A 12,080-nucleotide genomic window follows, 5' to 3' on the forward strand; every position below is an offset into this window, starting at 1 on the left:
AAATGATAGAAATTAATGTGTTTGATAGGAATTTCAAAAGCTTTCAAAGAATGTAAAATTTGTAAAAAATAAAAAATATTTAATTTAATATTGAGAATCAATTTAAATGTTAACTCCTAAAACAAAAAGAGCTACAACGTCCATTTACATTTATAACTTTAATTTCAATTATTTGACAAAATTAATGTATTTTTCATTATAAATGTGATTTGTCAAGTCTTGTCAAAAGTAATATTTATTATCGTATTAAGTAAAAATTTGTACACAATTATTTTTATGGGATGTTTATATTTACGAATTGTTACATCGTTTAATATATTTGATTAAATTATTAATTGATAATTCTCAACCATAAATTTACATAAAAATAACTACATATGAATTTTGAGTATGATAGTCAAATTGCAATTTCTAAAAACTATGAAACCAATTCTATTAAACAAGTTACGAGTATATGATAAACTCTTATAATTAATAAAATTAATATTTTTATTTAATAAATATAAAATAAATACATTGAATTTTATATTTTTAATAAAAAAAATTAATTTATAAACTTAACGTGTACTTTTAAGTACAAAATAGATAAATCCTAATAACACTTTAAAAGTGAAATAATAATGATCGTATAGGATAACGATAAATCTTTATTTCCGTGTTAATAAATACCCATATTAAGTTCCTTTTGATAATTTCTTCTGTGCAACCAAAATCATGGTAATGGAGAGCAAATGTCTTAAGGTATTAATTGCAGAGTCCTATATATTGAATTGAACAAACAAATAATAATCAGCATTCAACAGGATGGATTAATAACACCACTATATATCTATAATCTATAATAATAGAAAAAGTATGAGTAACCAATGCTCTTATTATACAATGCAGGGTTTAATTGAAATTAAAATTAGATTTTGGGTACTGGAAATTTAATTGAAATTAATACTGAATTATAATCATTAATTATAAAGATTTGTTAATTTGAATGGTCCAAAAAATTAGGATTCAGTAAAACTAAAACACAAACCATGATCTATTCTCTATGAACGGCGCCGCCGACACAACCAAGAACGCAATTCCTCTCACCAACGTTACTATCTCTTTTTCTCACTGGCTCGTGTTCACCGGAAGTCGCTCCCGGAGACGTCGAAGTCCTCACCGGTGAACGCCCTTCTCCCAGCGTGTGGCTCCGTCCAGCGGCACTGCATCATGAGGTGAGAATGGTTCCATTGAAACCACCGGAAGAAGCTCCAGAACATTTTGTTGCCGACGGTCAGCAGCCTAATAAGGTGAGAATGGTTCGATGAATTGTTCACCATAGATGCTTATTTATATAAGAGTTAGATGTTTATATTTGCATGGAGGTATAATATCTTCAGAGATTTGTGCAGAATCCTATTAGTCTTAATAAAGAATGAGTTAGGTATCTATGCATGTAGGTGCATGTACTAGCGTAAAAAAACACTAGTTTTTTTGTATGAAACTAGAATTTTTTTATTAATAAAGAGTGAGTTAGGTATCTATGCAGAAAAGTTTATTTTTATGTAAAGTGTATCATCTTTTATAATGAAAAACAAGGCCACAAATTAAATGGCCAAAAAAGCATATACAAATGGTTAAATAGCATGTTCTCTTCCAAGGAATAATCATGATAATCAGTTGAATTATGGGTTAATATATTGCTTTAATTAAAACAAAGAACATAAAATGAGTTCATTTAGAAAAATTTTGGACACAAAGATTAACACACCATTGATGCTTATTTATATAACACTTAGAAGTTTATCTTTGCATGGAGGATATGAGTGTGTTAATGAGTCATGGAATATTAATATGCAAATTTAAATCAGTATGTATAAGCAATTTAATTGGTACATTAGACAAGTGGCTAGTTTAAAAGTAATCACTCATGATGTACTTGATGCCTAGAGAATAAAACGATGAGGAGATTATTATATTGTTAAATATAATAAGATAAAAATAACTGCATTGTTATTGTTAAGACTTTTTCCGAAAATGTAAACTAAATAGAATAATAAGAGACATGCATGTTTAGACACATATTATATATATGAGTATACATGATAGATGGCATATGCATAAAAAATGCCACTTTAGTGACATTGGATACACAAACTCAGTAATGAAATAAGTGTATATTGGGTGTATATGCTACTTTTTGATACCGGTGGTACACAATTTGATGTAGCACAGAGAATATTAGTATCTAAAATGCTTATATAATAGGTTAAATATAATAGTTTCTATCAATAGGTGATACCAATGCATTTTTTTCTAAATTAATATGGGTAGGATGATGCAGTTCAGTTATATTTTTGTATCCTTATATATGGAGTTTGGAAAGGATTTTTGTGCATCTCATTTACTAGTGAATTATCTAAATAGTTTTCATAAATCTGATTTTCGGTGTTTGTTTTCGTGATTATAGGCCATGCCAAGATTGGATGTTACTGAAGTTGGAAGTGAAGAGATGGATATTTGTTACGAGGTTTGGATTCTAGTTTCATCCTGCATTATAATACTTGGGACAATAACCATCATTTTTACATTTTGTTCGTTTATTTTGCGATTATAGGACATGCGGCTTTTGGATCTTTCACAGGTTGGAAGTGAAGTCATGGATCATGGTCACCAGGTTTGGTCTCAAGTTTAATTTTTGGTTGTCCTGAACCACATGGTTGTTTTAAACTTTAATGGTTTTGTTTTGTTTTTTTTTCTTGTTTTTTTATAATAAATTTGATACTTAGGTACCGGATCACGATGGCCTTCGGGAAGATTAAATACCATGTGTTGGAATGCGGTTTGAGCAATTGGAAATGGCTCATGAACTCTATGTGACATACGCAAAGAACGTCGGGTTTGCTACTAAGATACGAATGACAACCTGTGATAAGATCACAAATCTACCCATTAACCAAGCTATTCACTGTAATAGGGATGGGTTCCGTGTGTCACGTGTCAAAGCGTCAACGCGAAAGAACAGGATCTCAGCCGCTGGGTGCAAGGCAAGGATCTACGTGAAGTTTGACAAGGAGACGCAAGACTGGTTTTTCTTCAAGGTGGAGCTGAGTCACTCGCACCCATGTTCAGCGAGAAAGGCGATGCACTACCATGAGTATAGGAAGCTGACCATGCATGCGAAGTGCGTGATCGAGGATAATGATGAGGCTGGAATTCGACCAAACAAGACTTTCCTAGCTTTGGCAAATGAGTCTGGGGGCCCATCTAACCTGGGATACTCGAAAAAGGATTTACGAAACTATATTACAGCTAGGCTTCGAACTAGCAACGTCAACATCGATGTCAGAGAGATGATGAACTATTTCATGAGAATGAAGGACATCAATCCAAACTTCTTCTACGCGGTAAATTTGGACGATGAGTGTAAATTTCAGAGTGCAGTATGGGTAGATGCAAGGTGTAGGGCGTCGTACGAATATTATGGAGATGTTGTGTCACTTGATAGCACATACAGCACAAACAAGTATGGAGCAATTAATATGGGGTTAGTTTTATTCATTTTTTCCCCTAGTTTGGTCGTGACTGATATTTGTTTTTGTCGCTGTTTTTTCATGTAGGCATGGATTACCGTTTGCGTCGTTCGTTGGTGTCAACCACCATGGTAAGTCGACCATCCTTGGTTGTGCTCTTCTTGGAAATGAGGAAATCCCAAGTTATGAGTGGGTTCTCCGCCAATGGGTCAAGTGCATGGGAACTGCTCCAGAGCGGATCATCATCGATCAATGCAAATCCATTTTTCAGGCAATAAAAAATGTGTTACCCGATACACGCCACTATTGGTGCATCTGGCACATTACGAAGAAGTTACCGCACAAGCTTGGAGGTTATCGCCGGTACAGAGAGTTGTATGATGAATTCAATGATATTGTGTGGAACTCTCGAACCGAGAAGTCATTTGAGGATAACTGGTATGAATTCATAGACGAGCACAACTTACATAACAACACATGGCTGTCAGGTCTGTTAGTGTACAATTATTTTTTTCTCATTTATTGAAATATTTTTGGTAGGTGGCTTTATATGATTTAATAAGAAATTTATTTTTCTTTATGTAGACCTCTTTGATGATCGACGCATGTGGGTCCCAATATTCTTCAAGGGTGAATTTTGGGCTGCCATGAAGAGCACGCAAAGGAGTGAGAGCATGCACTCATTCTACGAAAATTTCTTACACAGTCGGACTAGCTTGGTCCAATTTGTTCACGAATATGACAATGTGCTTGGAATTAAGGAGCAAAGAGAATTGGAGGATGATGCAGCAGACTCGAGAGGGGTTATCCCTTGTGCAACGAGCTCACCTATGGAGAGACACTTTCAGCAGTAGTACACTACCTGCATGTTTAGGGATGTTCAAATTGAGTTTGTCAAGAAGGCTAACTGTAGGGTCTTTGTTGTTGTTGAAGAGGGGCCAGTGGTATGTATGAAGGTTGAAGAGGAAAAACTAGTGAATGATACTATTCTTTGTGTTCCGTACGACGTCCACTTCGATCGATCCACACAGGAGGTTCGTGGTGAGTGCAATCTATTTGAGAGTTCAGGAGTGTTATGCTGTCATTGTCTTGAAGTCTTCCATTCTTACAAGGTGTATAAAGTACCTACTCGATATGTACTCCCTCGTTGGAGCAAGAACATAAAGCGCAAGCATACTTATGTCAAGAGTAGTCACGACGTCAGTCGGTCGGATGAGAGTCATGTTGCATTCAGGGGACTATGTGCACACTTCTACAACATTGCTCAGGATTTTGTAAACGACGATGAAAAAACAGCCTTGCTTCATGCTGCTCTAGAAGAAACAAGAGCTAAGCTGACTGCTCATCGTGCCAAGAAGAGGTCCGAGAGTGTGACGGACTCCTACAACAATATTGGCTCAAAAAGTTCGAATGTTGCCGCTGTGATGGACATCCAAGCCCCATCAAAGGTCAACACAAAGGGCCGGCCAAAGAGTAAGAGGCTCGGCGCTGCCCTGGAGAAGTCATTTAAAAAATCTGCTAGGAGGAGAAACAAGCATGACCCCCCGGTAAATGGGTGTATCAACCTCGACCCAGCATCTTTATTTGGTATTGTACTATGGAAGATTTTAACTGTTGACCTTTTGTTTTGTTAACCATGTGGTTTGTCCTGAGCCAACTCAAGATGTAAGATTCGGTGGTGTTGTAGGCCAGACTGATCCCGAACAAGTTGGTGGCTTCATGTCTTTGTTAAGCTCCTTTAGCAAAAGTTAAGTTTTGTTATACAATCCATTTATTTTTTTTTTCAAGATTAGTGGAAGAGGCTGGTTTCATGGGGTAATCATATAGGTTTTAAGTTGTCATGCAGTTGATCAGAGAGTAAGATTGGATTGATTACATGAAGCATGTTAATTACATTGGATGTTCATTACAATAAAGTATAGGATGTTTAATTTATCTGTATTCAATGATGGTCATTGATTACCTACTCCAATATGCGCACACATACCTACTTTACTAAACAACTTTTATAACCACAGGAATCTAATTTGCAAGAGAAATAAAACCATAGATCATTTTATGGTCACATAAGCAATAAATTCTTCTTCTATGCAACAACAAAATTCATCCTCAATCATTATAAGGTGACATAAATAAATCCTTAAGCATATCAACATGTCATCCTAATGTGGCATATCTAAATCGCTAAGCACATGAGCAGCAACTTTCACAACTATAGTATGGTAGCTGTACAAGAAAAAGGCATTATTCAATTAACTAAAGGTTATTCTTTTTTTTAATGCATTTTTAGTATAATCTAAAAGTGCATTAACATATACACTCCTAATTTTTTAATGATTTTCCTAACATGCCTTTAAGAAGTTAATTACAAATTTTGCTTGTTTGACATACATTATTCTTTCATTTCTAGTCGTTACACGAAACGTAGTTATCTTGGTTTAATTAAAACTTATATCTATGGTATTAACTTCAAATTTATTTTTATCTAATATTCTATTGTTAAATTAAATAATTTAACAACTTGTAAATTAATTCGTAAAGGATTATATATTATATTTATTATCAATTTTGGTGATTATATTATTTTATAAACATTATTAAAATGTAAAACATTACGTAAAAGAATTCTTGATTATTTGTTTTTACATTGGGGGGTGACTATAAATTGTTGGAATTTTATTAAGACTTCGTATCAAATTTAGAAATAACAATTTCTTATCAATGAGCGGATGTTCAACTTCACTATTCGAATGGATCTTTTATTTGTAGGTATTTGTGCATGTCGCGAACTTTTATGTTTTAAATTTGACCAACTTACACTGGATGTTCATTATAGTACATTTTAGGATGTTCAGTCTGATTGTAACTGTGAATGGTCATTGTTCCCATATTCCAATATTAATAAAAGTGACTACTTTACTATACAGCATTGTTAACTCCGAGAATCTAAGCTGCCAAAAATCAAAGACCCTTACATGGTAAACATAACCAAAGTATCATTTTAATGCCGAGGCTAAAAAAATTCATCATGGAATCATGTAACTATAATGCGCCATAAATAAATGCCTAATCATATCATCAGCAAGTTAAATAATCACTATATGGTAGTTCAATTCACTGGAGCTAAACCTAATTAAGCAACTTCTTCCTCCCTTTGCACATTGCCCCCTTCGGTAATTCTTCCGCACGTTCAATCAATGACCTCGTGCTAGGTGCAGTGCATGGTGAACTAACGTCCTTCTTCTTGTTCCGTGGTGCATTGCGCCGAACAGGTTTACCCTTTTCCTCCAACAATGAAATTAGGAGGTGAATCAATGCATTGTGTCGGCCACAAATAATATCCAGCATCAACTCCATCCGGTATGATCTGAGTGAATTCTGAGAGAATATTTATCAGGCGATTTTGTATTAAGAACCGTTACATTGATATTCATACAACATGAATAATGAAATCCTGACAAATGTTTACAACAACAAACCTCGTCCCATCCGTAGAGTTCACGATCTTCTGTCCACCTTTCCATTAGTTTAATAACGCACATGCCACAGTCAAAGCTACAGGAAAATAAAACACTATTGCAATTAGGATGTCAAAAACCTGCTACGCGCTATGCCACATCAGTTAAAGAAAACTTAAAAATTCTCAGATTTGGGTTATAATTTTATCTCACTTGTTCGGTTGCATTGGGACCTTGGCGTACGAACGAGCTGGGCCGTAGGTACTCCGAACGAAGGCAGGAATAGCAATGCTTGCCATATCCTCACACAGTCTCCCCTGAAAATCATGGGACGAACAAACTCAAATAACATGCATTCCATAATATAGCTGTATACTAAATAAAAGAAGTATATTATATTACCACATATGCATCGAGCTTATCTCGTTCATCATCTACTGGTGCAGAACGCAAACTGTCAAGTATAACTACTCGCTTCGCATTCACCTCAAATGCATATACCCACCAATGACCTCCGCAACAATAAGGAAATAACCACTGTAGCAAAAAGTGCATATGAATGAGTCTATCTCTTTAGGAGAAAAATGTTAGGAAAAAAAATATTGATCTCCCTCAAGCAATCAAGAACCACAACATACTAATATCATATGTTAACCCACTTCCAATAGCATAGTCGAGTAAACTAGATCAACTCTAACCATGTAATTAATATTCGAATCCAAAGACTGCACGAGGCCACATATACAAATCGTGGTAAAATTTTTCATATCTGAAAAAGCAACTTACCCATTTTCTCTTTGCTGCCACTACTTTGTCAAAGAACCTTGTATCATCACCGAAGCTTGGGCTAAGACCGTCATAAATTGGCCTCACACCATCAATAAATGACGCCAGATGCTCATCTCGTGTCACAAATTCCTGCAGACCCACACACAGTCAGAATCCAAACAAAAATTACTCCACTGTGTAGTCAGAAGAATGTAATTACCAAGATGCCTGGAGACACACAATAGAAATCTCGCTTGAACCTAGATGATTCGGTGTCGTTGAAAGAGTAGCACATCCATTGAATTACCTAAACAATTTATCTGGCAATTGTAAACTATAGACCGATATAAAGATAGGGAATTAAAGCGAACGAATAAGTTCATATACTTACGCAGCTGTTGACCCAATTACGGGGTTTCAAGGACCAGAAGTCCTTCCTTTGTAATACCATGTACTCCCGTCCTTCATACTTTAGCTAAACGTTGATTTTTGTTCAAGGACGAGTCCACTATCCATGATCTGATTTGTTTCTCCTTAATATCCCCCAACTTTATTTTTTTTAGGCTAGGATGAATTGATTGAATCGGGGAAGGGGTTGGAGTCTTCTCAAACTGCGTTAAACCGAGTGAAAAGCTATGCCTCCCTGGACTCGGTGTATGGTAGCCTGATTTGTTTGGCAACACAGTTTGTAGGGGCTGCATGACTATGGCCTTTGATTCGCACCCCTGTTCAACATTATTCAGAACTTCCTCAAATTCAGGACACTGAACGATCGAGATGTCGAACTCGCTGCAAAGGAATGCGACATGAAGTTAGCTAAAACAACAATTTATGACTAGCTAGATGGCTAATCACAAGGCAGGGTACGACAAATACATAAGAGAAACATACAACATGGTTAGCTGGAAACTACTAACCGGTCAAAGTCATAGTCACTTAGGGAGACATGTGCTGCTTGTGGTGTGTGTGGAGATTTATCGGTGTGTTTAGTGTTTTCTTCTATAGGACTTGTATGTTTGCCCTTGCACACGGGCTCTGCTTGTTCTGCATCATGTGACTGAGGCTGCTGTTGGTATAATCGTATCCTTCTAGCAAGCGGCACGTGGTCATCCTCATCAGAGTCCGGGACTGCTAATGGTGCAACATTGCTTACTATGTTTTCTTCTCTTGGAATGGATTTTTTGGTGCCGATTCTAGATCGGCTTCTGCGGGAAATCGACTTTCTCCTCGTACCAGTCCTGTATTCCTATGGTGTATATTCAAACATATCGTCAAATATTAAAGTGAACATCCAAAAGCGCTACTAAAGCTAACATCAACAACACTACTAAAGTGAACATCCATGGAAATAAATAAATCATAATTTATATTCGTAGCTCAGATCAGAACATAATTTTTTTTCTTTTTATTTTTTTGTCTTTTTCCCTAATTCCCGAGCCAAACAACTAAAAGTATATTCACCCTGTGTTTGATTAGCCGTAGTTATTTAATTAATTTACTTATACCTAACAATGCTCTAAAACTACTTTAAGACAATCCATCAACTTGGCAGCCGCATAAGTCAACTATCTCATACACGAACAGCCATACAAATAAATAACTCATAAGTTATATATCTAGTTCAGACCAGAACCTCAGTCGAGCATGTTAGCTGCATCTGTTTAATTATTAAACTCAACCGAACTAAGAAGTTATCAAGTATAAACAAAACAAATGTGTTCAGACAAGCAATTGCTATATTACTGTAGCATACAACCACACCAATCATCAATGAAAACTATTTTCACACACTACATCAACTTGGCTTCCGCATAAATAAATTTTTCCAAACATCAAAAGCAATGCAGATTACCAAACTAGTTCAGATCAGAACCTAAGTTGAGCATGTTAGCTGCATCCGTTTAATTTCCAAGCTCAACCGAAATAAGAACTTAACATAATGTATTCAAACAAGCATTAAAAATAAAACCATGTAAATAGATTCACGGTCACTAAAGTCAGCACTCCGAAGTTTTCATTCATAAACACCATACATCAAAACCAACCATGCAGCCACATACTGAAGTAATTTTCAAAAAATTCTGAAACCAAATTATATGGTAAGAACCAACCATCCGATCGGATAAGTAAGGATCCAATTAAATGAGCGCACAATATATCATAAATAAAGTAGATCACCTTATCTGACTCCTTACAGATTGGCTGAGATGTAGTACTGCCTTTGGTAGTCGGTGACTAGTCAGCGTCCCTACGGGACCTTTTACTCCTTCCCTTCTCGATAACTGATTCATTAGGAGTCTATTTTCTCATTTTTTTTCTGTTTCCTTTCATTGTTGACTATGCAACCCTATGTGTTTAGCATGGGACAACAAATATATGAAAAACATCAACGACAACCTCCATTAGCATCTGTGTTCCACTGTATTTTTAAAAATAGATTAGTAGAGATTGTACCTGTGATATAACATGGTCGGCCTTCTTATCAAGTTCATTAGTGGTCCATTCCACAATCCAAGGCTCGGGTACACGACATGCATGCAACGGACCATGCTTTAAGCGGTGAAAGTACAAAACCTATACACAAGTATCTTGAATATTAGGAGTTAAACATAAAGCCATAGATCGTTATTAAAGTTTCGTAATTTATTTGCAATACCAGCAGCACAAACATGCACTCGCCGCATGTTTCCCGGTTCTTGTCTTGGAATTTCCGTATCGCATCTCGCAGCCACTTTAGTATCTGATATGGCCAGTGAAATCTTCTTAGGTTAGATACGTCCAATATCGGAGGGAGGTGCCATGGAGAAATAGTCTGCTGGCTTGTAGGGTTAAAAAACATCTTCAAAACAATCATGATAAAGTATCTTCTAAATTTCAGCCTATCTTGCTCGGTCTCCATCGGACAGGCAAAGAGAAAGTCCCGCAACTGGGTTGTAGTTTTCTTCTGAAAGTCCCTCTTGATTGCCAAATGCGATTCATTTTCTTTTTGATATACCGGTATTGGCTCACCTGCGTGAAACAAATCAGTTTACCACGATAACTACATGTCAACATGGGAAAAAGCATGACCACAAACCGGGATATTTACACCTTACATAATTTCCACTCACCTTGCGAAGGTATACCGAATACATTACCGATAAGCTCGGCGGTAATGTAAATATCCCCGGCGTCGACCCTCAGAGTGTTTGTCTCCACGTTAAAGGCCCTGGCTAATTGGAGCATTATGCTCTGCTTCACATGCCATTGTGGTACCCGGCGCAGGTTGTCAAATCCAATGGCCTCAATCTCCGCTAACTTAGCCTGCTCATTATGTCGTTCGAAATGGGTAAATAAGTTGTTAATATAGCAGGGTGAGCATCGCGTCTCAACTAGTTTCTGTTGACCAAAACCAAAAAAGGATCAGCATATTTTCCTAAAAATTAACCAAGTATGTTCAATTATTCATCTAACCAATGGGATACCTTTTTACCCATCTGAGTGTCTCGTCAGCCGGTTTAGGGATTAGTTTGGTCGAGCACCGTGCTAATTTATCCACACAATATTCAGCCGGCAACCTGAGTCATAAAGTCTTTCAAAAGAAGCTGGAAAACTGCAGCCAAATAAGGTAAATAATAGCATTATATTACATTGCAATTGATGTAAACTTAATCGTTGGACGCTATACGGCACGAAAATATCATACTTATGTATCCAGACAAATAAGAAAATCTTGGACACAAAGATTATATCAATTATCATATAAAGAAAATATTGGGTGGCAGAAGTATAGTAGAATACAAAAACCTACTGACTTAGATGTTTGGGACAATCTTGTGCATAATCCAATCTGGTAAAATATGTAGGTGCATGTACTAGCATAAAGAAGCACTAGTTTTTTTCTCCATTCATTATAAAATTCATCTAATTGCTACAAAAATATATAAATATTAATTAGATGTTCTGGATAATATCAATACTAAACAAAATACTTCTGATTTTTTGAGTAATAATCTTGTTTATAAATTGATTATAATGAATCTAAATTTCATCAACAATAATCTACTTCAAATGATGGATTAAATATTGCAATATGTAATAATTAAGATTCATAGGGTTATCTTAAGATAAATCCTACTATGTAGATATTTAGTATATTTCTATACCATGGAAGGTCTAAAACCAAAGATTCAGATCTATGATGTATCATTTTTTATTTTTTAATGTTGTATATAGGCTTAAAAAAGTGACTAAAGTGATAAAGAAAGTAGCCAATGGGCTTCTCAATGCGGTGGTGAGAGTCTTTGGATTGTTTGCCACTAAAGCATCAAATTCAAAGGCTGGGAAGAAATTTATCAAACTA

At 35.8% G+C, this 12,080-nt stretch overlaps 1 protein-coding gene across 1 annotated transcript; it reads left to right on the forward strand.

Annotated features, from left to right (window-relative positions):
• The first annotated feature begins 2,816 nt into the window (after positions 1–2,816).
• Positions 2,817–4,366, forward strand: LOC110276698 (protein FAR1-RELATED SEQUENCE 5-like). Its single transcript, XM_021133704.2, has 3 exons — positions 2,817–3,505; positions 3,600–4,000; positions 4,098–4,366. Exons 1-3 carry the CDS (start codon positions 2,817–2,819, stop codon positions 4,364–4,366), a joined length of 1,359 nt encoding a protein of 452 aa, XP_020989363.1.
• The last annotated feature ends 7,714 nt before the right edge of the window (positions 4,367–12,080 follow it).

Source organism: Arachis duranensis, chromosome 1 (assembly GCF_000817695.3).
Source record: "Arachis duranensis cultivar V14167 chromosome 1, aradu.V14167.gnm2.J7QH, whole genome shotgun sequence".
In the NCBI taxonomy this organism is placed as follows: domain Eukaryota; kingdom Viridiplantae; phylum Streptophyta; class Magnoliopsida; order Fabales; family Fabaceae; genus Arachis; species Arachis duranensis.